The 26262-nt window shown below is 41.5% G+C and overlaps 1 protein-coding gene across 1 annotated transcript; it reads right to left on the bottom strand.

Annotated features, from left to right (window-relative positions):
• Positions 1-574: 574 nt before the first annotated feature.
• LOC131348868 (antigen WC1.1-like) lies at positions 575-20272 on the bottom strand. Its single transcript, XM_058384058.1, has 18 exons — positions 20131-20272; positions 19177-19485; positions 17456-17518; positions 16941-17243; positions 16516-16830; positions 16087-16401; positions 15671-16002; positions 15050-15374; positions 14523-14828; positions 14348-14413; positions 13631-13936; positions 13379-13435; positions 13135-13272; positions 8110-8172; positions 7715-7792; positions 7453-7515; positions 7291-7353; positions 575-729 (listed from the first exon to the last, which is right to left on the bottom strand). Exons 1-18 carry the CDS (start codon positions 20186-20188, stop codon positions 575-577), a joined length of 3315 nt encoding a protein of 1104 aa, XP_058240041.1. The 5' UTR covers positions 20189-20272.
• Between the last annotated feature and the right edge of the window lie 5990 nt (positions 20273-26262).

Genomic DNA, 26262 nt, shown 5'->3' with positions numbered 1-26262 from the left:
AGAGCTCCGGAGGTATCTCAGAATGTACTGCAGTCGAGAACAGCACCGGTGGAGTGAGTTTCTGCCATGGGCCGAGTACGCTCAAAACTCTCTCATCCACTCTTCCACTGGACTAACACCGTTCCAGTGCACTTTATTCCCATGGTCTGGGGAGCCCTCAGATGTCCCCGCCATAGATGATTGGGCCCACCGTAGCAAGGGGTATAGGAGAGAGCACATGTCCGAGCTATCTGCCGCCAAAGACTTCAGGCCAATCGTCACAGACACCCACACCCCAATTATCAGGTGGGGCAGTGAGTCTGGTTGTCTTAGAACTTAAAACTCAGGCTACCTTGCCGTAAGCTCAGCCCTCGGTTCATAGGCCCTTTTCGCATCGAACAGCAAATCCACCCAGACAACTACCACATCCAGGTTCCTGCCACGTACTGCATCACGCCGCCATTTCTTTTGTCACTTCTCAAGCCAGCCCGCGCTCCACCGAACACCAAATTCCTCGGTTGTGAACCACTGCCATCACTGGACATTGACAGGGCCCCCGCCTACAGAGTACGGGCCCTCATAGATTCGTGACGCCTCAGAGGGCGCTTACAGTATCTGGTGGACTGGGAAGGATATGGCCCGAAGGAACGTTCCTCGGCTGATGCCCACGATATCCTGGACCCCTCTCTAATTGAGGAATTCCATCAGCTACATCCAGACCGACCAGCTCCTCACCCCCGGGGTCACCCTCTCCATAGAACCCCAAGAGGGGTTCTTAGAGAGGGGGGCTCTGTAACATTGAACTTGGCATCAGGCCAACAGAGGCAGCCCTTGCCTGAATTCTAACGCACCCACAAATAACACTTCCAGGGTTTTGTATTCTTAAGCAGCATGTTCACGACGCCACAACGCGAAATATTGTTCCCAGAACATACCAAGCCTTGTGTGGATTATATTACTGTTGGATTTACTGTGTATGGACTTTGTTTCATGTTTTCCGGTATAACAGTCTTTGGCTTAATCAAGCTCAAACCCACTATACAACTTATTTATAAAAGGTAACCCATTGCATTAAATAACATAGCATCAATCATAGTCCTTCACTGAATGCAAAGCATAGTCTTTTTTATATTCAGGAGGGAAAAGTGAGCAAAACACATCAGCTAGAGCACAGTGCTGTAGATGTCGTAAACAAGCACGTAAAACATTACCAGTCCTAAACGGTAATAGCGTTGGAACCATGTTTCTAGCTAAAATGCTGCTTAGGTGTGCTATTACTTTTCATGCTGGTAAGTATTATAGTTTTTTATATGGATTTGTAAATGTATTTTTCACGGACTTCAGACCGCTACTGTGTGTGTGTGACGTCAGCTAGAGTGAGTGAAGAGGTTTGTTTTTTTTAAGTCGTATCGTCTTTAAACTGATATTTAAGCAGAGCACACACGCTGGTTCGTTTAGACTTGATATTTTAACTGTAACTTTATTTTGTGTTTATTATTCGATAATTTTTTGCAATAGTTTAAGCATGTATAGTTTTATATATGTAACGGAGGCTTGCGCTAGGTGCCGTGCAGCGAGTTGTATAAAGCCTGTTTCAACTTGCTTATAAGTCACCTTGCTTTTACTCCCTTTACTCCACTGATCTCAGTAGTATTATAAGCTGCACTTTAGCTTATTTATTAGCGCACCCGTGCTTAAATTTAATTTTTCAATGCATTTTTACGGACTTCACCTCCTGCACACGCTAGAAACATGGTTCCAACGTTAAAATGTTGCTTATGTGTGCTGTGATGTAAACCTCATCTTTATAAGTTAACTTACCAGTGATGGCATCCCTCTTGTTACTTTGTTAGCGCGTTCGCCTGCCATGCTGGAGACCCGGGTTCGAGACCCGCTCACAGTTGTTTTTATGTATTATTTCAGAATGTCTTGCAATAGTTTAAGCAACATATCGCTTAAACGGTAATAGCTAGAAACATGCTTACAACGCTAAAATGCTGCTTAGGTTTGCTATTAGTTTTCATGCTGATAAGTATTATAGTTTTTTTTAAATGGATTTTTCACGGACATCAGACCGCTGCTGTGTGTGTGTGTGAGACGTCAGCTAGAGGGAGTGAAGAGGGGTTTTTTAATTATTTGAATCATCTGCCGTAAACATGCATCTGTGGATGCCATAAACAAGCATGTAAAATATTACTCCACTGATCTCAGTAGTATTATAAGCTGCACTTTAGCTTATTTGTTAGTGCGCCCGTGCTTAAGTGTGCTATTACTTTTCATGCTGATAAGTATTGTAGTTTATTTTATATGCATTTTAAATGCATTACAGACTTCAGACTAGTTCTAGTAATAGCATAGTACGTATGCTATTAGTTTTCATGCTGATAAGTATTATAGTTTTTTTAAATGGATTTTAAAATGTCTTGCAATAGTTTAAGCAACATATTCGCAATCACACTCGCATTTTCTTCTGGAAATGCGTTGTTGTTGTTGTTTCTGGGCACACTACTAGTCCTAAATGGTAATAGCTACGCATATTTAAGCATATTTAAAGATGATTAAATGGTTCTAATCCAGCTGCCAGATGTTAGGAATGTAAACAGATGATGGCAGGGATGAGTGGTGTCGGAGAATTTCTTAGTTATTAATCAGCTAAATGCTTATTCAGTTTGCATCACGAGGTAGGCCAAATGGTGGAGCTGAAATTAGAACACAGATGATAGTGAGGGATGTGCATATCATGTGACTGTTACTCAGTAAGCTTAGCAGTTAATAAATAAGTAATGAAATGCTCAAGGCACAAGGCTTATGACATGCACTGAATGAAGGAAATAGTATAATCAGCAGTAAATAACATTATAGTAAAAACAATACAATTAGGCTCAGTATAATCTGCATTACAGCATCACAAGCATTGCAGTATAATCAGTCAATGGCAAAATACGCAGGTAAAAGTGCATTTATCACAAGCTGATAAAATATAATCATTATTAAAGTATTTAAAGTAGTGTATAAGAGTAATATGAGAAAAGTAGAATTACTTACACATTGTTGTGGCAGTCACAGAAGCAGTCAGATGAGGATCGTGTGATGTTTGATCAGCTTGAAGGTTTACAGCCAAATGGAGGCAACTAGGAAGTCAGTGCTTATATGTAGGCACAGTTTTTTTTTTTAATAAAACTCAGTTAGGCTGAAAATAATGGGAAATTTTAGGCCAAGAAATGCCAAAATGTCGGCACAGACATAGGCGTGTTTGTAGTAAACTTAGAAAATAAGGGGAATTCAGAAGACCGGAACGTGATGTCACTTTGGGGAGGATGATGTCACTCTGGGTGGTATCGGGACAAGTCAGTAAATAATGGGAAATACCAAAGGGTATGTAAATTAAGGTAGGAGGGGTCAAATTGCTGCTGTCGGTGCGCTGATTAGCTTGGCAGGAATGATATCAGAAGTCTTAGGAAGTGACTAACATATTTTGTTCCAGTGTCCTGACGTCTGATATATCGACATACAATTTGCACGTTTGCACTAATCAGTAGTAATATAAACAGTGTTATGCCCAGTCTAGAGTAAAGGCACAACATTTAAGAATCTATCTAAAAGTCGATGGCACTGAAGAGAGATGAAAAAAGGGTAAAAGCTGTATTTTAATGAAAAGAAGGGGTTTACAATACAATTGGGGGAATTTATCACGTCACATGTTTACAATAGCTTTCACAATGTAAAACACCTTCCTAGCAGTGGAACTACACCCCAATCAAAATTGGTGGGACGCCTGTTGAAAGAGTCAGCAACTTCAGGTACCTTGGAGTACACATCTCTGAGGACCTGACCTAACCAGACCATCAAGCTCAAGCGAAAAGTGACAGACAATAACTGTACTACCTGAGACCGCTGAGAAAATTCAAGGTTTTCGCAATGATCATGGAAACATTACTGAAGCTATAGAAAGTTTACTCAGCGTGGTACGGAAACCTCACAAACCAGGACCGCAAAGCCCTGCAGAGTGGTGTGTCTAGCTGAGCACATCTCTAGGTTTGCTCTTCCCTCTCTGCACAACATCTACAACAATGCAATACCAGATCTGCTGACATTACTAAAGCATCCATCTGACTACAATACAGGTCCATTAGGAGTCTATAAAGACTCAGTTACTCTACTGACATTCTGCACTTTACTGCATGTAACACACCTTATGTTTACATTCATGGCATTTAGCAGACACCTTAATCTAAAGGGACTTACGTTTTTCTCATTTTATACAACTGAGCATTTTAGGGTTAAGGGTCTTGCTCAAGGGCCCAGCAGTGGCAGCTCGGTGATCCTGGGATTCGACCCTTCCAGTCTGTCATTCTGCACTTTACTGTTACTACATGTAACACACCTGCACATATGGTGCATCACATTCCACTCTGTTTACACATCCCTTACTGTTACTACATGTAACACACCTGCACATATGGTGCATCACATTCCACTCTGTTTACACATCCCTTACTGTTACTACATGTAACACACCTGCACATATGGTGCATCACATTCCACTCTGTTTACACATCCCTTACTGTTACTACATGTAACACACCTGCACATATGGTGCATCACATTCCACTCTGTTTACACATCCCTTACTGTTACTACATGTAACACACCTGCACATATGGTGCATCACATTCCACTCTGTTTACACATCCCTTACTGTTACTACATGTAACACACCTGCACATATGGTGCATCACATTCCACTCTGTTTACACATCCCTTACTGTTACTACATGTAACACACCTGCACATATGGTGCATCACATTCCACTCTGTTTACACATCCCTTACTGTTACTACATGTAACACACCTGCACATATGGTGCATCACATTCCACTCTGTTTACACATCCCTTACTGTTACTACATGTAACACACCTGCACATATGGTGCATCACATTCCACTCTGTTTACACATTCTTTACTGTTACTACATGTAACACACCTGCACATATGGTACATCACATTCCACTCTGTTTACACATTCTTTACTGTTACTACATGTAACATAATTGCACACATTATATTCAGTATTACTCATTTCTTTTTATTTCTATTAATTATTTATTAACTTTTTTATGTAGTTTGTTATTATTTAGTTTAAGGAGATACTGCCAACTGTATGCTGTATATATCTGTGTATGTGACAAAATCTTTATTCCTGATATGAACATTATGTCCATTTTGATGGAATAAACTGGTGAGATAAATGAGGTGTGGTGTGTCAATGATATTTAAGCTCACTATGACTTATAGCACTAAATGTGTTGTAAAAGGAAAGCTGGAAACATTTGGCTAAGTACTAATAAAGCATGGTGATAATGAAATTATTAGAAACATTATAAAATCATTATTTTTGTTCATAAAAGTTGAAATGTAATTTCCTGAGAAAAGGCCTTTGGAGGCGTGTCTCAGTCACATGGTCCCTGTCTTTCTGAGAGTTCTCCTCCACGTCATCATATTCTGTAAAATACAAACATTTATTTTTTTTAATATATAATTTGTATTGTATTAATAGTAGTTGTTTTGTAACACCTTAAAATACAGTACTCTGTAGGATTTCTCTGATATTCAAACAATAAATAAAGAGAATAGAGGGTTTATCAGATCACATTTCTTAATATTAACACAGGCCATGTGTATAAGATGTGGTCGATATGTCCATCAAATTTCACTTAATTTTACAAACTGATTAAAATAGATAATTTTTATAAAACAAAATTATTTCAAAGAATTAAACAGATATTTTCCTGCTAACCTGTCCTAATAACATTGTGTTTACTGAAATGTGGAAGTAAAAGAGACATGTACAGGTTTATCTAAACTCTTAATAAATGTCTGTACTTGTTAAATGATAGAACAAAGATTTGTTATAATAAAAAAAAAACAGCAAGCGGATGTTTATCAGATAATATTTACAGTAGGTCTTACCTAAACTGTTAATAAATGCACATGTTCAACTAATTTACATATCATATTTACATATTATATATTATAAATGGTTCTGAAAGTTGATATTTATTATATACCATAGATAATCATAATTTTGTCTTTTACTCTGCTGCCTGTGCACTTATGTATATTACAGAATAAACAGGAAGTCACTCACCTTCTGTCTCTCCTACATCCTGTTCCTCAGTGATGACATCATCATAATCTGGATTGTCTAACAATTAACAAATAAATGAATAAGTAATAAACCACTGTGTGTGTTGCTGTTATAGTAAAATACTGAGTTATAGGGCGAGAAAATATTGATTTTTAAAACAGTAGAAAATAAGAGTAAGTATTTCAGGAAGATGTAGGTCTTCAGCCGTTGTTTGAAGACAATCAGTGACTCAGAAGTTTAGGTGATGTTCATTTCACCACCAAAACACAGTCTCGATGAGTACCTACCTTGTACCCTGAGGTAAGTGGGTGCTGGTCTGTTTTTGGCAGCGTAGGCAAGCATCAGTGTCTTGAATCGGATTGGGTGGGGTATGAGCTAAATGCAGCTGAGTTTTGGATCATTTGCAGAGATCAAGTTGTGTTCAAAGCAGTTAAGAAGTCTAGTATCTAAATGACAAGACACTCAACAAGCACCTGAACAGCCTGTGTGGAAAAAAACAGCCGAATCCCGAGTGTGTCACATTAGCAACATGTGAGGAAAAGATCTGTTGATTGTCCATGATCACCCCAAGAATTGTGAGCAGTGGCTGAAGGGGAGATCATAGAGTAGTTGAGGAATATTGCAAGATCCTGAACTGGGGATGAATCACCTGGGATGACCAGCAGTTCAGTTTTGCTGGGATTATGTTTCAGCCATGAAAATCTGAGTGGGGGAATATGCTTTATGCCCACTGCAAAAATAATTCCTCTTGGAGGAATTAAGTTTGGTTTGTGCCAACAACAGTGGGCACCACACGCTGAAAGAAGGAGGACATGAGGTGAACTGGGTTCTGTAGCCTTTTCCCACAGTATTCAGAGCCCACTGCGACATACCAGGCAGAAGATTCCAGCTGTGTCTTCCTCCAAGGTCTTGAGTTTGATTAAATTAATGTAAATTGGATCTAAAAAAGTCTTCAGGTGAGCATTAGCGAGAAGGATCCAAACCCAGCATCCCCTAAATCCAACCCTGTGTAATTGCATGTTCCCCCAGGGTTTCTTATACATTTAACACAACAAGATTTAAATTGCTAACGACTACAACATTTATAAAAGAGCCAGATAACATTTTTATTGTGTAAATTTTTAAGGTAAATAAATGTCTTGCTTTCAGAAAAAACTGACCTGTGATGATGTTTGGGTTTGTTTCAGTGGTAACGGCATCATCATAGTTCTTGGACACGTCCTCTGTAAGAACGTATAGATAAAAGCTATTAAATCCACGTTAATGTCATTAATGATCATTTGGATGCTTGTGGATGCAATACTGTCCCATTATCATCATACCTGTCAGTATAACTGACTTCTGATTAGCTGTAATGGCGTCATCATAATTCTCAGCTACATCCTCTACACCAAAACACAGATATTTAAAGATATTTAAAGTTTACTGAAGTGGCAGTTTCTACACTGTGTATTTGATGACAATACAAAATGACATCGTACACATGTAAAAAAACGTCACTACACACAAACCAATAAACAAACTTATTCACAGTGTGTGTAATTTATACTGCTTTCTAAAACAAATCCCAAAACAGAACCACACCATCCAGGTTATCAGGGATCGGTCCAGCAGTGACAGCATCATCGTAGTCCTCTGGTGGTTCGACTCTTCCTGGATCACCTAAATGAAATAAAAGCAGAGACTCTGTACAAACAGCCCCATCACATTCTGACCTCAAATTTATATTCAATAAAATTCTCATCCAAAGCAGCTTTGATAAATTTGATAAGAGGGATTTCAGGATCTTAAAGTAGGATAAGGTTGATGGTGAGATCTCATGTGCCAGCATTAAAACACTGGAGTTACAGAAATTCTTCTATACATTACATCATAATCACATCTCAGAAAGGAGAAATTTAGTCATTTCTCATTTCTTATTGTAATTCTAAAATCTTTCAGTTAATGGAGTTAAATAAACTAACTCTGGTCATTTTTACCTGAGAGAAGCTCATCATCCACATCCTCATACCCAGAATGCTGTTCTTCAGAGAGGAGACTTCCTGTTAGAGGAGAGCAGGACAGTCAGGAGATGTGTTCAGAAAAGCAGATGAGCACAAACACACACACTCACACACACACAGAGACCCATGCCCCAACCACTGTTTCTGAGGACAGTCTCTCACACACACACACACACAAAGTCACACTGCAGTATGAATTGAGAGTGGCTGTCTATTGAGATCTACCCTTGAACGTTGTTTGTTCCTGTATGGACCTTTCCCATTTGACAGCATCACTTGCATTATAGTTAAAGATAAAAGAGGAAAGATGAAAAAATTAAAAAGGTGGTTGATGACTTCAGGACAGCACAGAGTGACCATTCTCTGCTGAACATCAACGGATCCTCTGTGGAGGCTGTCAAAAGCACCAAATTCCTTGGTGTTCACCTGGCAGAGGACATCACCTGGTCCATCAACACTAGCTCCATCACTAGGAAAGCTCATCCGTGCCTCTACTTTCTTTAAAGGCTGAGGTAATCCCATCTCCCATCCATCATCCTGACTATAATCTACAAAGGGACTATTGAAAGGATTCTTAAGAGCTGATTATGTAGCTTTATGTTTTTATGCAGCGCCAGGGTCTTGGAGTAATGTTGCTTTTAAATGCCCATAAAACCAAGGCTAATGAGCAAAGGGGTCCTACTCCTCTGGCACATATCGTGTGGAGCCCCGCCCCCACCTCGGCTACTCAGACCACATCTCTATTATATTGATTCCAGCATACAGACCACTCGTCAGACGCTTTAAACCGGTTCTGAAACAGGTTAAAACCTGGCCGGCAGGAGCCATCTCTGCTCTTCAGGACTGTTTTGAGTGCACTGACTGGGACATGTTCAGGGAGGCTGCAACCAACGGCGACTCTATCGACTTGGAGGAGTACACGGCATCAGTAACCAGCTACATCTTCAACATCTCACTGACCAGCTCCATCATCCCAACATGCCTCAAGACAATAACCATCGTCCCTGTGCCTAATAAGTCTACAGTTTCCTGCCTCAATGATTATCGTCCCGTTGCACTCACACCAGTCGTGATGAAATGCTTCGAGAGGCTCGTCATGAGGCACGTCAAATCACAGCTACCACCTTCACTGGACCCCTTGCAGTTTGCGTATCGTCCTAACCGCTCCACGGACGATGCCATCACCACAACCCTCCATCTGGCCCTCACACACCTGAACTGTAAGGACACACATGTACGAATGCTGTTCATAGACTTCAGTTCAGCATTCAACACAATCATCCCTCAGCACCTGATTGAGAAGCTGAGCCTGCTGGGCCTGAACACCTCTCTGCAACTGGATCCTGGATTTCCTGACTGGAAGACCTCAGTCAATCCCAGTGTGGCACCACCACACTGAGCACTGGAGCTCCTCAGGGCTGCATGCTCAGTCCACTGCTGTTCACTTTGTTCACTCACGACTGTGCAGCAATGCACAGCTACAACCATATCATCAAGTTCACCGATGACACGACCGTGGTGGGTCTCATCAGCAAGAACGACGAGTCAGCATACAGAGAGGAGGTGCAGCGTCTAACAGCCCGGTGTAAAGCCAACAACCTCTCCCTGAACGTCGACAAGACTAAAGAGATGGTTGTTGATTTCAAGAGAGCACAGAGTGACCATTCTCCGCTGTTCATTAATGGATCCTCTGTGGAGATGTCAAGAGCACCAAATTCCTTGGTGTTCATCTGGCAGAAAACTTCATCAATCAACACCAGCTCCATCACCAAGAAAGCCCAGCAGCGCCTCTACTTCCTGAAGAGGCTGAGGAAAGCCAATCTCCCTCCCCCCATCCTGACTGTGTTCTACAGAGGAACCATGGAGATCTTCCTGAGCAGCTGCATCACTGCCTGGTTTGGGAACTGCACCATCTCGGATCCTTCAACAGATAGTGAGGACAGCTGAAAAGATCATCAAAGTCTCTTTCCCCACTATCAACTTTCTCGCTCTCTCTCTCACACACACACACACACACACACTCTCTCTCTCTCTCTCACACCTGTGTGAACAAACTTATATTGTTCATTATTTATTGCACTACCTTAACCACTGCTATTGCAGTTTTGCACAATACGTGTATATATATATTTATATATGATTATATACACTATATTGCCAAAAGTATTCACTCACCCATCCAAATAATCAGAATCAGGTGTTCCAATCACTTCCATGGCCACAGGTGTATAAAATCAAGCACCTAGGCATGCAGACTGTTTTTACAAACATTTGTGAAAGAATGGGTCGCTCTCAGGAGCTCAGTGAATTCCAGCGTGGAACTGTGATAGGATGCCACCTGTGCAACAAATCCAGTCGTGAAATTTCCTCGCTCCTAAATATTCCACAGTCAACTGTCAGCTGTATTATAAGAACGTGGAAGTGTTTGGGAACGACAGCAACTCAGCCACGAAGTGGTAGGCCACGTAAACTGACGGAGCGGGGTCAGCGGATGCTGAGGCGCATAGTGCGAAGAGGTCGCCAACTTTCTGCAGAGTCAATCGCTACAGACCTCCAAACTTCATGTGGCCTTCAGATTAGCTCAAGAACAGTGCGCAGAGAGCTTCATGGAATGGGTTTCCATGGCCGAGCAGCTGCATCCAAGCCATACATCACCAAGTGCAATGCAAAGCGTCAGATGCAGTGGTGTAAAGCACGCCGCCACTGGACTCTAGAGCAGTGGAGACGCGTTCTCTGGAGTGACGAATCTCCCTTCTCCATCTGGCAATCTGATGGACGAGTCTGGGTTTGGCGGTTGTCAGGAGAACGGTACTTGTCTGACTGCATTGTGCCAAGTGTAAAGTTTGGTGGAGGGGGATTATGGTGTGGGGTTGTTTTTCAGGAGCTGGGCTTGGCCCCTTAGTTCCAGTGAAAGGAACTCTGAATGCTTCAGCATACCAAGACATTTTGGACAATTCCATGCTCCCAACTTTGTGGGAACAGTTTGGAGCTGGCCCCTTCCTCTTCCAACATGACTGTGCACCAGTGCACAAAGCAAGGTCCATAAAGACATGGATGACAGAGTCTGGTGTGGATGAACTTGACTGGCCTGCACAGAGTCCTGACCTCAACCCGATAGAACACCTTTGGGATGAATTAGAGCGGAGACTGAGAGCCAGGCCTTCTCGTCCAACATCAGTGTGTGACCTCACAAATGCGCTTCTGGAAGAATGGTCAAAAATTCCCATAAACACACTCCTAAACCTTGTGGACAGCCTTCCCAGAAGAGTTGAAGCTGTTATAGCTGCAAAGGGTGGACCGACGTCATATTGAACCCTATGGATTAGGAATGGGATGTCACTTAAGTTCATATGCGAGTCAAGGCAGGTGAGCGAATACTTTTGGCAATATATATATATATATATATATATATATATATATATATATATATGTATATATATTTATGTGGTTGAAATGACAATAAAAGCTTCTTGAATCTTAAATCTCTACACATGTACTCTAACTGTACATTTCATCTCACACACATTTAGCATATTTTTCCTTATTTGTATCTAAGAAATAAATCACACTGTATTTAGGAGGAAATATGGCTCCAGTCAGTTTGCCCTGAGGTGTGTATGCTGTATTGAGTGATTTGATCATTTGCATGCAGTGAATTTCAGCTACAAGTTTAAATAGAATACAATAAGTATGATGTAGAACAGTCCACATATCACTCACGTCTTTGAGTGAAGCTTGTGCTTCTTCTAGCCATGTATCTGTGGTTGATCTCCTCATAGACTGCCTCAGGCTCAGTCTTATACCTCATCCTAGAGACAACTGGAAGTGGATAGTAATAATGATGTGAAGAAGAAGAACAAGAGGAAGAAGAAGTAGAAATCAAAGTAAAAAAGCAATTTGAACACTATTATATACATAGTTATCAGCCATTATGACCAGTGGGCTATATTAGTGGGCTATATTAGGCCGCAAATAAACATTCTGTCCTAAAAGTTGATGTTAGAAGAAGGAAAAATTGGCATGTGTAAGGATTTGAGCGAGTTTGACGAAGGGCCAAATTGTGATGGCTAGACCACTGGATCAGAGCATCTCCAAAACTGCAGCTCTTGTGGGGTGTTCCCGGTCTGCAGTGGTCAGTATCTATTAAAAGTGGTCCAAGGAAGGAACAGTGGTGAATCGATGACAGGCTCATGGGCGGACAAAGCTCATTAATGCACGTGGGGACCGAAGGCTGGCCCGTGTGATCCGATCCAACAGATGAGCTACTGTTGCTCAAACTGCTGAAGAAGTTAATGCTAGTTCTGATAGAAAGGGGTCTGAATACACAGTGGCTGGGTGTACACATTGCACCAGGATGCACTATGGGAAGAAGGCAAGCCGGCAGGGGCAGTGTCATGCTTTGGGCAATGTTCTGCTGGGAAACCTTGGGTCCTGCCACCCATGTGGATTTTACTTTGACACGTACCTAAGCAATGTTGCAGACCATGTACACCCTTTCATGGAAACAGGATTCCCTGATGGCTGTGGCCTGTTTCAGTAGGATAATGCGCCGAGCCACAAAGCAAAAATGGTTCAGGAATGGTTTGATGAACACAACAACAAGTTTGAGGGTATGACTTGGCCTCCAAATTCCCCTGATCTCAGTCCAATCTAGCATCTGTGGGATGTGCTGGACAAACATGTCCGATCCATGGAGGCCCCACCTCGTAACTTAGAGGAATTAAAGGATCTGATGCTAACATCTTGGTGACAGATCCCACAGCACACCTTTAGGGATCTAGTGCTTCGACAAATCAGGGCTGTTTTGCAGCAAAATGGGGACCAACACAATATTAGGCAGGTGGTCACAATGTTATGGCTGATCTATGTACATCTAGATAGATAGATAGATAAAAATGCATCAATACATAATTATAAATAAATACTATAATAAATTAAATACTATAATACAATAATACAGTTGGTGTTGGACAGATAAGAACATGTGTGAAAGTGTGGTACCTCTACTGAGAACTCTGTTCTGGTAAAACAGTACCAACAGAAGCACTAAGGCCAGGAAGAGCAGCATTCCCAACACAAAGGGAACCAGTGGAGGGGTGGATGGAGCTCCAGGTGACACAGGGTTTGGATTGGCTCTTACTGAGGTCAAAAACACAGAAGAGGATCTTGATACAACGCTGTGATCAGAAATATTTAGAAAAATGATGAACAGTAACAAATATTGTATTCTAACAAATACACATACCTGATTTGGTGGTGGTGGTGGTGGCGGCAGGTGTAGCAGTGGACATGGTGGATATGTCTGTATTCACAGAAAGAAAAACACTTTTGATCACACGATAAAAATAAAGTGTCACTGAATAAGGTTTCTGACATGCTGATCAGTGTTTCACAGTTTAGGGTGTGAGCTTTCAATCGAACATCTAAGATTCTAAATAAAAGTTATCAAGTCTCATCACTGAGACAGAAAGCTGAAACGTTAGCACACCCCTCTGACCTGCACATGTGACTCCAGCATGAGAGCAGTCAGTGTGGTTCTTCAGGGAATGATGACAGTCCCACAGGTGAATCTCATCCCCTCGACACTTCACTCTGTTCAGCCAGATAGTCCCTTCACCAGAACCCAACCAAACATTCCTATCAGCACTCAGCGCCGACCCACAGCCCAGCTGTCTGCACACCACCTGAGCGTTCCTGATGTTCCACTGATCATCACAAACGGAGCCCCACGTAGAGTTATGATACACCTCCAACCTCCCAGAGCAGCTTCCCTTTCCTCCACTCAGCCTGAGACACCAGTGCTCTACATCACACAAGAGGAAACACTGAATAACAGCTCCAGTCACACAGCTCACTACAACACCATACACACACATCAACAAGAACTGATCATCATGTTTTAAACGTTTTATTCCTGAACACTGAATTCTGGATTGTGATTATTCAAACGATGTGGATTAATGCTAATTTAACATTTACCAAAGGAGTATCCAGTTTTAGAGCTTTGTGACAAGAGAGAGAAAAGAAAGGCTGGTGAGGGAACATCTTTTTGTAGCTGCTTTAACATAAGTGAGGACAGGAACTAAACGTTTTATTCTACAACATTAAATGTAACTGTAAATTGATTAAAAAAAAAAAAAAATGCAAGGCTTATCATCCTTTATTCTAAAAACTTTCTTTTGGTTGGAAACAGTAACTTACAAAAGTGACTTACTTGAGCAGTATTTCTGAAGAGGAAATGATGAGCATGTCCCTTGAGTATGTAGAGACGTTCTGTCTTCTGCATTAAAAAAAAAACAGACTTTTTCCAAATTCTTACTTTATAGCTGAAATATTTGCATAAACTTTACAGCAATATATAAACTAGTAGAGTGAGAGAATCCTCTTACCTGTGCAGGTAATATGAACCACCTCATCACGATTATTACATTTGTTCTGTCCCCAGGGAGAAGATGGACACTTCAGCAGATTAGAGTCATGTTTCCTACATTTCACATGATCCAGCCAATTAGGAGCAGATTCAACTCTCGCTCTGGCCGAGTCCAAAAGCTCGAGTATTCCACAGTTCAGTTCTCGACAGACCATATCTGCTGTTTCTAGCTCCATCTCATTGTGACACACATTACCCCAGGTTCCATTGTAGAACACTTCCAGATTCCCCTCACAGCCCTCTGAGAGTCGGATCTCTTTAAACTCTGGAGAGAAAAGGATGACTTACACTTCATCTGAAAATGTCCTGCTTTATTGACACAGTTTAATATGTGTAATATTATCTTTATGTAAAAATATATTTAAGATCAATTACATTTATAAACAAGTCCTTAGTATCATGTTGAATTTCAGGAACTTTGGACCTCAGTTTTAAAATAAAACATATACATATCTAACAGGTTTATTGTCAGTCATCACACTGTACCTGAGCAGACGACTCCTACGTCCTCATGGTGTCCACATTCACCCTCTTTGCACAGCTGAAATCTGCAGTTCCACAGGGACGTCTCCTTCCCCTCACACTCCACCTCATTCAGCCATATGGGCCCAGTTCCAGGACCAAACCAGGCAGGTATATGGGTACTGAGGGCCACTCCACACTGCAGCTCTCTGCACACCACCTGTGCATCCTCAATATCCCACGAGTCATCACACACTGTCCCCCATGAGCCGCTGTGGAAAACCTCCAGCCTTCCTGCACATTCTCCCCCAGAACCAACCAGCCTGATGAACTTTGGGACTGGGTTGAAGATGGTGTACTTTTAATGAATTTTTATGAAAAGTTACACATATGGACAAAATTGTTGGTACCCTTCCATTATCCACAATTCAAGAGAGATTTTCATTAGTCAGTTTTCGGTAATTTTTTTTATGTATTATTACTTTTGTCAGTTTCAGGTTATTTCAGTGACCATTGTGGGTTTTTCTTTCTTTAATGGAAGCAACAATTATGTCCACTTTGTCCAATTTTGTGTGAATATACTTTTATGGGTACTTTCAAATAAATACTGTCATTAATAGTTGTTTATTTGTAGGTGTTGTGAGGTTTACCTGAGCAGGTGATGTAGAGCTGTTCTCCAGAGCTGCAGTTGACAGGTTCAGCTTGTGCACTGCTGCAGTTCCTCAGATGAGCTTCACTCCCAGAGCAGCTGAAACCCGTTACACACATGTGTTTGTGTTCAGTGGTGGATGGAGAGGAGCGGTAGTTCAGCACGGAGCCACAGCCCAGCTGTCTGCAGAGCACAGACGCCTCAGACAGACTCCACGAGTCCAGGAGAACTCTCCTCCAGTCCTGCCTGAAATAAATCTCCACCTCCCCCTGACACTCGCTCCCTCCAGACAACCGCATTCGCCCCTTCTGTAGTGCCACAGATGATCCTGAAGCAGAAGAACATCATTTAAATATTCTAATGAACGCTGACTTTATTCAGTAACGTGGTGTACATGACGTTAATATCTCACCATTACAGATGACTCCAGCATCGTGTTTATGAGAGCATGCAGCTCTACTCCATGATGAGACGTCACATCGTGATAGGTGCGTCTCCTTCCCCTGACAATCAAACACATCAGCCCAGATGTGGCCATTCCCCTCCCCAAACCAGTCCACCTCCACCACAGCCACAGCACTTCCACAATCCAGCTGTGCACACAGAACATCTGCAGCTCTCATATCCCAGCCTACAGCACAAACTGTGCCCCACTCACCGAGGTACTGGAGCTCCACTCGACCAGAACAGGAGTCCGGTCCGTTCACCAGCCGTGCCTCAGTGTGACCTGAACAAACAGCTGAGAGCTCAGTGAAAGAGGAACATTAACACAGGCACCTTAAAGTTTGATTGACAGCTATCTGGTCTCTTTTTAAACAGAAGTTACATCATGATACTTAACCAGAACATATCAATCCCACATCGTTGTCATGGGAGCAGTCTGAGTGTTTGAGTGAAGATGATGTTGGACAGAAGGTAATGTCAGATTCAGATCCTCTACACTGAAGCTCCTCGGCCGACACCGGACCCTCTCCTCGACCAAAAGCAGCTGATCCCAGAACCTTCACGGGGATCCCACAGCCCAGCTCTCGACACACAACCTCTGCATCCTGCTGGTCAAAGTCAGCATCACACATAGTGGACCAGGAACCTCCATGAAACACCTCCACTCTCCCAGAGCACTGGTGAGGACCAGCAGTAAGTCTCAAACTCTGACCTGTGTTTTATTTAGTTGTTTAAATATTGTGCAAATTTTCAGCAAGACAATTAACATGTTACTAATGTAACTAATTGTATGGGTTTTTATTTCTAAATAGAGTAGTTTACCTGAACAGGTGACTCCAGCATCTTCTCTATGATCACAGTAATGTCCCCCTTTTAAGCTACAATTGTTCAGCGTCAACTCAGATCCTCTACAGTACAAATCATATATCCAGATTGGTCCTGACCCTCGTCCAAACTCAGCCCAATAACTAATCTCTACAACCTTCCCACAGCGCAGCTGTCCACACACCACTGCAGCATCTTTCATATCCCAGGCAGAACTACACACTGTTCCCCACTGTCCATCATGAAGAACCTCCACCGTCCCAGCACAGCGACTTCCACCATTCACCAACCTCAAGCTGTCTGAGAGAGAGAGAGAAATAGAGAGAGAGCGAGAGAGAGAGAGAGAGAGAGAGTGAGAGAGAGGTGTACAGAAGTGTATAGAGACATGGTAACAGCAGCATCACACTCCGGTTCTTTGTTCTCTTTGTAAACAATGACAGTGAATCCACTTTGATATTATTTATGACCGTGTTCATCACTGAAATTACAGTTCTGTCACATTATCATCATACCTGTCAGTATAACTGCCTTCTGATCAGCTGTAATGTTGTCATCAATATTCTCAGCTTCATGTTCTACATTAAAACACAGATATTTAAGTGGTGAAGTCATAATGAACATTAATGTTACAGAAATTAGAAACTATTACAGTGGGCTGTATTCAGAATCAGTGACTTAAGTCCAAAAGTAACACCAACATGTAAACAGGGAAAATTCTTCGTATTCAGAGTTGTGTTCTGCAACTTCTTAACTCAGTATTATGGGTTCTTCATTCATATTATTATAATAAACCTGCATGTAGTTCATGGCTCTAAGGTTGCATGATTTTTCTCTAACAGAACTGTCAGGATCTGGACTTTTTTTTGACAGCAGGTAGACCACTGAAAATGATACTTTTTAAAACCAGTACGCTAATACATGGATGAGAAGAATGCAGCAGCTAGAGTCCTAACCAGAATCAGAAGATATGCACACATCACTCCTATCTAATTCACACTGTATTGGCTACCAGCCAAATTTCACACTAATTATAAAATACGACCACTTTATGGTCTCGCACCACAGTACCTGAGCAAACTGTTATTTTTATGATATCCCACGCCTACTTCAATCAAAAGGTGCAGCCTATTTCGTAGTACCACAAGTAGAAAAGGCTACAGCAGGGGTCAGAGCTTTTTCTTAAAAAAAAACAAAAAAACCCCCACAGTTATGGAACAGCCTTCCAATTAGTTGGATGCTGTTGCCTTTTCACTCTCACATGTTCATTCAGGTTTACTGACTATGGTGGTTGAATGCTTTATGTCCCAGGAAGCCCTCATGTCTGTGTCACCTTCTGACCCTCACTTTTAATTATGATGTCATAGCTAGTCTTGCCAGAGTTACTGCCTGAACTTTGCACATAATGCACATTGTCTTTAACCATCACATGATTACAAATATACCTAATGTTTTTCTCTCTTCGATATATATTTATCTCTCTGTCGAGCTACATATGCTACTCCTGAGCTCCCAGTATTCCCAGTGTGATCATTCTTCTCTCCAGACCTGCCTGATCCATCCTCATGCCTTACTTCTGGTTGGAGTCTAGTCACATGGTGGTGCTCACTCCTGCTGTGCTTTGCTTAGACAGCCTAAAGAGAGACATGGGACTGCTTTGGGTAGCACCACTTGGAGACTATGGCGCCAGCTTTGAACTGCTGCTGCGGTAGTCAGTTTTGCACTTAGGTCTCAGGACAATCCTACCTGACTTTATACAGTTGTAGGAAGGACTATTATTTATAAATCACACCCAGATGAAAATGGCTTCCCTTTTGAGCCTGGTTCCTCTCAAGGTTTCTTATTCATATCATCTCAGGGAGGGAGTTTTTCCTTTTCACCACTGTCTCAATAGAGATAAATATAAATTTCATTTTTAACTTTGTAATTGTTATAATTTCTCACTATTATCATTTCTCCCTTTGGGAGTCTGTGGCAGCCCATAGGACCCCTTGGTGATTTTTTTTTTATGAACTTTGGAACAGGACATTTCAAAGTATCCACACCTGAAATTTGAGATCAGTCCATCTCTGTAGCATTACTAACAGGTCAAACTTCAAGGTACATTTTTGCTTATAATTGTTTGAACGTTTTGTCCTTGAGTTGTGGTCTGTTTCCTGTTATGCACAAAGATTTCATAGAAATTAAACATAGATTGTGTTCATCATGATTTTTTTTATGATTAAAACCAATTTACCTGAGCAGGTGACTCCAGAATCCCCCAAATGGTCACAGTAATGTTTCCCCCACCCATTTGAACTACAGTTCTTCAGTGTCGACTCAGATCCACTACACTGCACATTATCCATCCAGATTGGTCCTGATCCTGGTCCAAAATGAGCAGAATACCGCACATTTACAGGCTCCCCACAGTTCAGCTCTTTACACACCACTGCAGCTTCTCTCATGTCCCAGTGATAATTACACACTGTTCCCCACTGACCATCATGAAGAACCTCCACTCTCCCAGCACACCGACTTCCACCATTCACCAACCTCACATTCTCTGAGAGAGAGAGAGAGAGAGAGAGAGAGAAGTTTCTGTATTTTCTGTCAAATTTTTGGAAGTATTTTCTGTCATGGTTTATAATGACACTCTCTCTCACCCCCCGCCCCCCACACACATACACACATTATCTTATGTTAGTTAAGTTCTTTTTATGAGGGGTGTGACTGACAAACAGAGCTCCGCCTCCCATCTCTGAGGTATGTAACCGACGAGAGTCGACCACATTACACACTGAGAGGAAGCACTCGACTGTCGTACAGCATTAATGCCCGACAGCTGCACAGAGCAGATACACACACTGACAAAACCACACTGCAAATACATCAGCTAAACATCCCTTCAACACACACACACACACATTATCTTATGACTTATGTTTTTTTTTACTCACAATAAATCATGTCTAAACACTAAACATTAATCTGGAGCTGATTGAAGTGATGCCTCAGAACAAACCCTGAGGATGATGTGGGTACGCTCATGTACAACTTTTTAAATGCTATAAAAAATCAAACACTTTCACTGTTTATAAAGTTACAGTCACTCCAGGAAAATTTCTGACATTTCACGATTAAAACTCGTTCCTACTGTTAAAGTGAGAAGTGTGTGATGTTTTGGTGTGAATAATGAGTGTGAACTTACCAGCTGCTGTGAGTGAGAGTGTGGATGACAGAAGAATAAAAGTCAGACAGATTTCCATCTCCCTCCTCGCTATACACGATGTGTTCACCTCCACTCACCCAGAGAGACTGAGAGAAGTGTATCCCCTCACTCAGCCTCCTACAGAAAGACAGACAGAGAGACAGACAGAGGGAGAGAGAGAGACAGCCAATCACTCTCACTGTTACCTTATTAGAAAGACGAGAGGAAATCATCACACAGCCTCAATAACAAATCAGACGAGGCATGTTTCACTTTCTCCATATATATCAAAATAACGTCATGCACTGATGAACAGAGCTCCGCCTCCCGTCTCTAAGGTGTGTAACTGATGAGAGTCGATCACATCACACACTGTTTTCAGAGAGAGGAAACACTCGGCTGTCGTACAGCATTAATGCCCGACAGCTGCACAGAGCAGATACACACACCGATAAACCACACTGCAACTACATCAGCTAAACATCCCTTCGACACACACACACATTTGTCTAACATTTTCATTACAATGTTATTATAACATTAATACGTGACACTGTATTTTTACACTATGCAAGTATTGAATTCACAAATATACTGTATTACCTGCAGTACATATAAAATATATATACTGTTGTGATGTATTGACTGATTTGATTAATTGATTTGGTTATAGCTCTGGTTATAGTAGACTATCTTAAGGCATGTGAAATAGCTAGACCTTTGGGAGCTCCAGCAGCAGTGGTTAGGTGTCTTCTGGAAGCCAGGGTGCCGGACATAACAGGTACAATATAGGTACAATCTTAAGCATAGGTTCTCAAAGGTAGTTTTCCATGTAGGAGCTAATGATATACACCTTCGTCAGTCTGAGGTTACTAAGAGTAATATTGTAGAGGTGTGTAAATTCTCAAGCACTTTGGAGCACAAGGCTGGCCTGTTAGGGTGTCCATCCCACTCGGGAGGGTGCTGCTCTCATTTCTTGCAGCATAGCACATAGTCTCAGAGCAGATCTAGCTGACTGGTGAAAATCCAGGGCCAGGGAGCAGACAAGCAGGTTAATCCGACCGTCTGCTAGCTGCAATGAGTCGTCACTCAGGGTTCACAACATTGAGACCGTGTCTGTTCCCCGAGCTAAACAAAAATGTTTTAACAATCAGAAAAAAAATTTTATTGACCTGATTAGCATAAAATTAAATCATAGTGAATGCACAGACAGCACCTTTTTTCTGAAGCTAAGACTGTTAAATATAAGATCTAAAGCACTTATTGTTAATGAAATTATTATTGAGTAGAAGTTTAGTGTTCTATGCTTAACAAAACCATGGATTCAACCAAAGAATTAAATGAAGCTTGTCCTGTCCGGTTATAGTTATATACATCAGCCATGCCTAACAGGCAGGGGAGGAGGTGTTGCAGTTGTTTATGATGACAAGCTATATGATGAAAAGCCACCTGAGCTGCTGTAACGGAGGTGAGCGGTAGGTGCTGTGCAGGTCAAACCTCACTCCTCTGATCTCAAGAGGTGCACTAGTGACTGATGCTAGTGGGTGCAATATTTAGGCTTCTTGTTAGTGCGCCCCCTCCCAAGCCCGAGACCCACTTGAAGTGGTTGCGAGTAGGACCCGGGGATGTTACACTGGTGCCGTGACCCGGATGGCAGTGAGGTTTATCCTGTTGCATCAGGCTTGCTATTTTTATATTTTTGTAAAGCTGCATTGAGACAATGTCTATTGTTAAAAGCTCTATACAAATTAAATTGAATTTGGATACTGTGTTTTCCATTTTTATGTAATGTCTAATGAATTCTCTGTAATGTTACATATTTTTTGTGTGTCTAAGATCTGAAAATATTGGATTTTTAGCACAGATTAGCTGATCGACATTGCCAGTAGTGTTTGGGGTTTAAAATAAAAATTTAAAAATTTAAAATTTAAAAAAATTCTAAGTGATTTTATTTCTAACAATTGTGGATCCACAAGATGGCAGCATTTCCAACCAAAAGGTTTTAGTGAAACGTGTTTTTCTCTTAATTAATATTAATTATTTGAGAATTTCTTGCAGTAGTTTAAGCAACATATCGCTTAAACGGTAATAGCTAGAAACATGGTTCCAATGCTAAAATGCTGCTTAGGGGTGCTATTAGTTTTCATGCTGATAAGTATTATAGTTTATTTTATATTAATTTTTAAATGCATTTTTTTACGGACTTCACTTCCTGGTTTCCATACGGACATTTTAAAAAGAGTGCACACAGTTCGGCTTTTGTCGGAGGTTATCGGTAGCTTCCGTGAACAGGAGGTTTGTTTTTTTAAGGTCGTATGGTCTTTAAACTGGTCCTACAGCTTGAATTCTAACTGTACCGCTACATGCTGCCTTAAACTTCAGCTACGCTTCACTCCCTGGGCTTCCCGGACATTTCAGCATAGCGCGCAGGCTGGCTCGTTTAGACTTCATATTTTAACTGTAACTTTAGTTTGTGTTTATTATTTAAAGAATGTTTTGCAGTCGTTTAAGCCTGTATAACTTTTATATATATGTAACGGAGGCTAGCGGTGGTGCAGGCAAAGCGGTGTTGGTAAATACTACTTACACAGACTACATTAAACTTTAGCTATGCTTCACTTCCTGGGTTTCATACGGACTTGTGCTTAATTGCAAAGCGCACTCGCTAATTCGTTTAGACTTCATATTTTAACTGTAACGTTAGATTGTATGTATTAGTTGGAGATTTCTTGCAATAGTTTAAGTATGTATAGCTTTTATATTTGTAATGTTCATCGCTTGTGGCACTTTGTTAACACGCCCGCCTCCCATGCTGGAGAAAATATTGTAAAATATTAGTACCACTGATGTCAATAACGTGACAAGCTGCAGTGAAGCTTTAGTTTATATTTATCATTTGAGAATGTCTTGCAATAGTTTAAGCATGTACATATTTAATATAGGCTATCGGCAGGCTTACATGTTGTGCATGTGAACTATTAGTACCATTCGTCTCAATTACGTTACAAGCCGCAGTTTAGCTTATTTGGTAGCGCACCCGCTCCCATGCTGGAGACCCGGGTTCGAGACCCGCTCGCGGTTGTATTTATATATTATTTGGGCATGTCTTGCAATAGTTTAAGCAACAGACTCACAAATCACACTCGCATTTTCTTCTGGAAATGCAACATTCTAGTTATTATCGTCACTATTTAGTGTGACTGCGTAAGCAAAAGAGTCTCCTGATAGAACATCAGAGGCAACGAATCAACACAATCAAGGAGACTGAGGTACAGAGGGGTCTGAGTTAAGGGAGCCTCCAGGGATGGGGGAGTCTAATCTTTCCATGCTATTCAAGGAAGAAATGCCTAAGCCTAATTTTCCAAATTCTGCTGCTAATACGTGCTCCCATGACACAACAACCACTGCAGGTACATATGCAAAGTATGAGCCACCAAATTACAAGAAACTGCCCGTTGTGACTCATTTGGTTGAAAATATGCCTGTTGAGTTTCTAGTCAACTCTGGCGTGGGAAATTCTGTGATAAGATCATGTGAATTTAAACCATTGCCTAAAATGAGTGATCAAACACTGCTCTCGATAGGAGCATCAGGAGTTTCAGTCCTCGAACGATTCTCCACTCCCTTAAGGTGCAAAATTTAGAATTTTCATTTTTAATTTCAGAACACTGGCCAATTAATTTGTTGGGATGAGATTTAATGTGCAAGTTGGGACTAAGTTTGATACGTAAACCAACTGCCCATGAAATTGACTATGTGGGTGATTTACAGCTCAAGTATGATCCCAGAAACCTGCTCTATGTGTATGAATGGAAACTCTCCCCTCTCTGCATGTGATGAAGTGAGAGTGGAGCTTGTGGCTAGAGCTAAACAGCCTGTCTCACACACACACACAATTTGTGACCCCAGAAGATTTGCACTGCACTGCTCATACACACACAGGGCCTGATGTTAGTTATGAAAAAGAGTGGTTTAAGAAGTTAGAAAAGCCTGACTTTGTGATTTTGAAGAGACTGTTGAACACAGATGTAGCTGACATTGATTTGTCTCACATTTCGGCTTGAACTGGCCACCCACATCCTTTCCAAATGAATCGTAGCTCTCCACATGTGTCTCTGGCTAAGTAAACCTCTGATCAGTGGCAAGATTTGGGATTTTGGACTCTGAAACTTGCTCAGTGTCGCGATTGGAAACCTACTTCATATTCATCGGTTTGGAACAGCCCCAACATGAATGCATATCACACGTCACTGAACTGTTTGGCACGGACAGAGAGATGTGTGGACATCATTCCAGATGATGGAATTGATCCAAACCCGTGATATTCACCTCTCCGTAGGCGTAGGTGGAAAGCTGAGCATTTCTACTTGCCAAAGGTTGAACTTTCAGACCCCAGGCTCCAAAATGTCCCACAAGAGTTGTAAACATGTAACAGGTAAACATGATGTAGGGCTGATTAAGAATTGTGCAGCAGTGCACATCACACCCAAATTAGATTTCAGACCCAAAAAAGCTTAGTATCCTTTGAAACCTGAGACTATAGCAGGCATCACCCCAGTTTTTGATTCTTTATTGAAGGCTGGAGTGATTATTCCATGTCCATCCAGTCCTGTGCACACTCCCAGTTTTCAGGTAAAACAAATTTTGTGGCCCAGGAGAGCCAGAGGAGTGGCATTTTGTTCAGGATTTAAAAGCTGTGAACCATGCTGTTGTTCAGCGTGCACCCCAGGTTCCAAATCCTTACATAATTCTTTCTCAGATTTCGCCTGACTGCACTTACAGTGGTGTGAAAAAGTGTTGGCCCCCTTCCTGATTTCTCATTTTTTTGCATGTTTGTCACACTTTAATGTTTCAGATCATCAAACAAATTTAAATATTAGTCAAAGATAACAAGTAAACACATCATGCAGTTTTTAAATGAAGGGTTTTATTATTAAGGGTTATTGGGTATTCCCGATCCTAATAGGCCATTCACACAAACTGTAGATGAATAGAATGACTGCATGACCTCTGTTCTGCTTCAGGAACACGGGTTCAGGATGTGCCCTGTGGCTTATTTCTCAGCTAAATGACATCCTGTAGCAGCAGCAGAAAAGGCAGTTAAAGCCTCACGAAATATGGTAGGCTAGAGCAAGTTAACGTTGTTGGTACCACATGCAGTGTCGCAACTGCGTTTAGAACAGAAAACTGCACCCGACTGCCGTGCGCTGGCTAAGATATAATACTGTACTTCTTGAAATGCCTAATGTTACTGTGAAAAGATGTACTGTCTTAAACTCTGCTACTCTTCTTCCCATAGCTGAGGATGGAGAATCACATGACTCTTCAAGTGGTTAATGAAATTTGCAGCCCAAGACCTGATCTGCTAATCAATACAGATCTAGAGTTGTCTGACGATGGATCTAAAAAAATTGCAAAAAATGCAGTGGTAACAACACGAGACATTAAAAGCACAACCACTCCCTTCACATTTCTCAGCTCAAGTTAACAGCCCTAACGGAAGCATAGCTGAAGGGGAAAACTGTTAACATTTAGACAGATAGTAGGTATGCATTTGGAGTTGTTCACGATTTTGGCACATTGTGGGAACACAGAGGATATACTGCAAAATATATTGCCGTGTGTAAATATGAAGCTCATACTAAAAACATTGATTCTATTTCAACAGCTAATGCGAGAGCGGATGCAGCTGCAAAGGCTGCAGCTAAACAACCTCTCACACACACAGACACAAAACATGACTAAACTCTCTCTTTCTGTTACAGTACTCAGTGAGCTGCAAAGCATGTCTACACCAGAGGAGAAAGCACAGTGAGGGAAAGCAGGTTGCACTGTCAAGGACGGGTTGTGGCTAGCCAAAGGCAAACCCAATGGCAAACCATGTCTCCCAAGAAAGCTTTTTCCATTTTATGTGAAATTGACACATGGGGAAAGACCATGTGTCAAAAGGGGGAATGGGTGCAAAATATATATATGGTATATTAAGGGCTTTCTTGCATTCTCACAATTTTTTTTTTTTTTATCAAAGATGCCTCGTTTGCACAGCAAACAATGTAGGCAGATTAAATGTATGATTTGATTTAAAATAACATTGTGCGTATCATCCAGCCAGTGGCGGAGCAGTGGGGAGAG

The sequence above is a fragment of the Hemibagrus wyckioides genome, linkage group LG29 (genome assembly GCF_019097595.1).
Source record: "Hemibagrus wyckioides isolate EC202008001 linkage group LG29, SWU_Hwy_1.0, whole genome shotgun sequence".
Taxonomy (NCBI): Eukaryota; Metazoa; Chordata; class Actinopteri; order Siluriformes; family Bagridae; genus Hemibagrus; species Hemibagrus wyckioides.
Note: the sequence above shows the minus strand (reverse complement) of the source record. Positions and strands in the feature narration are given on the sequence as shown.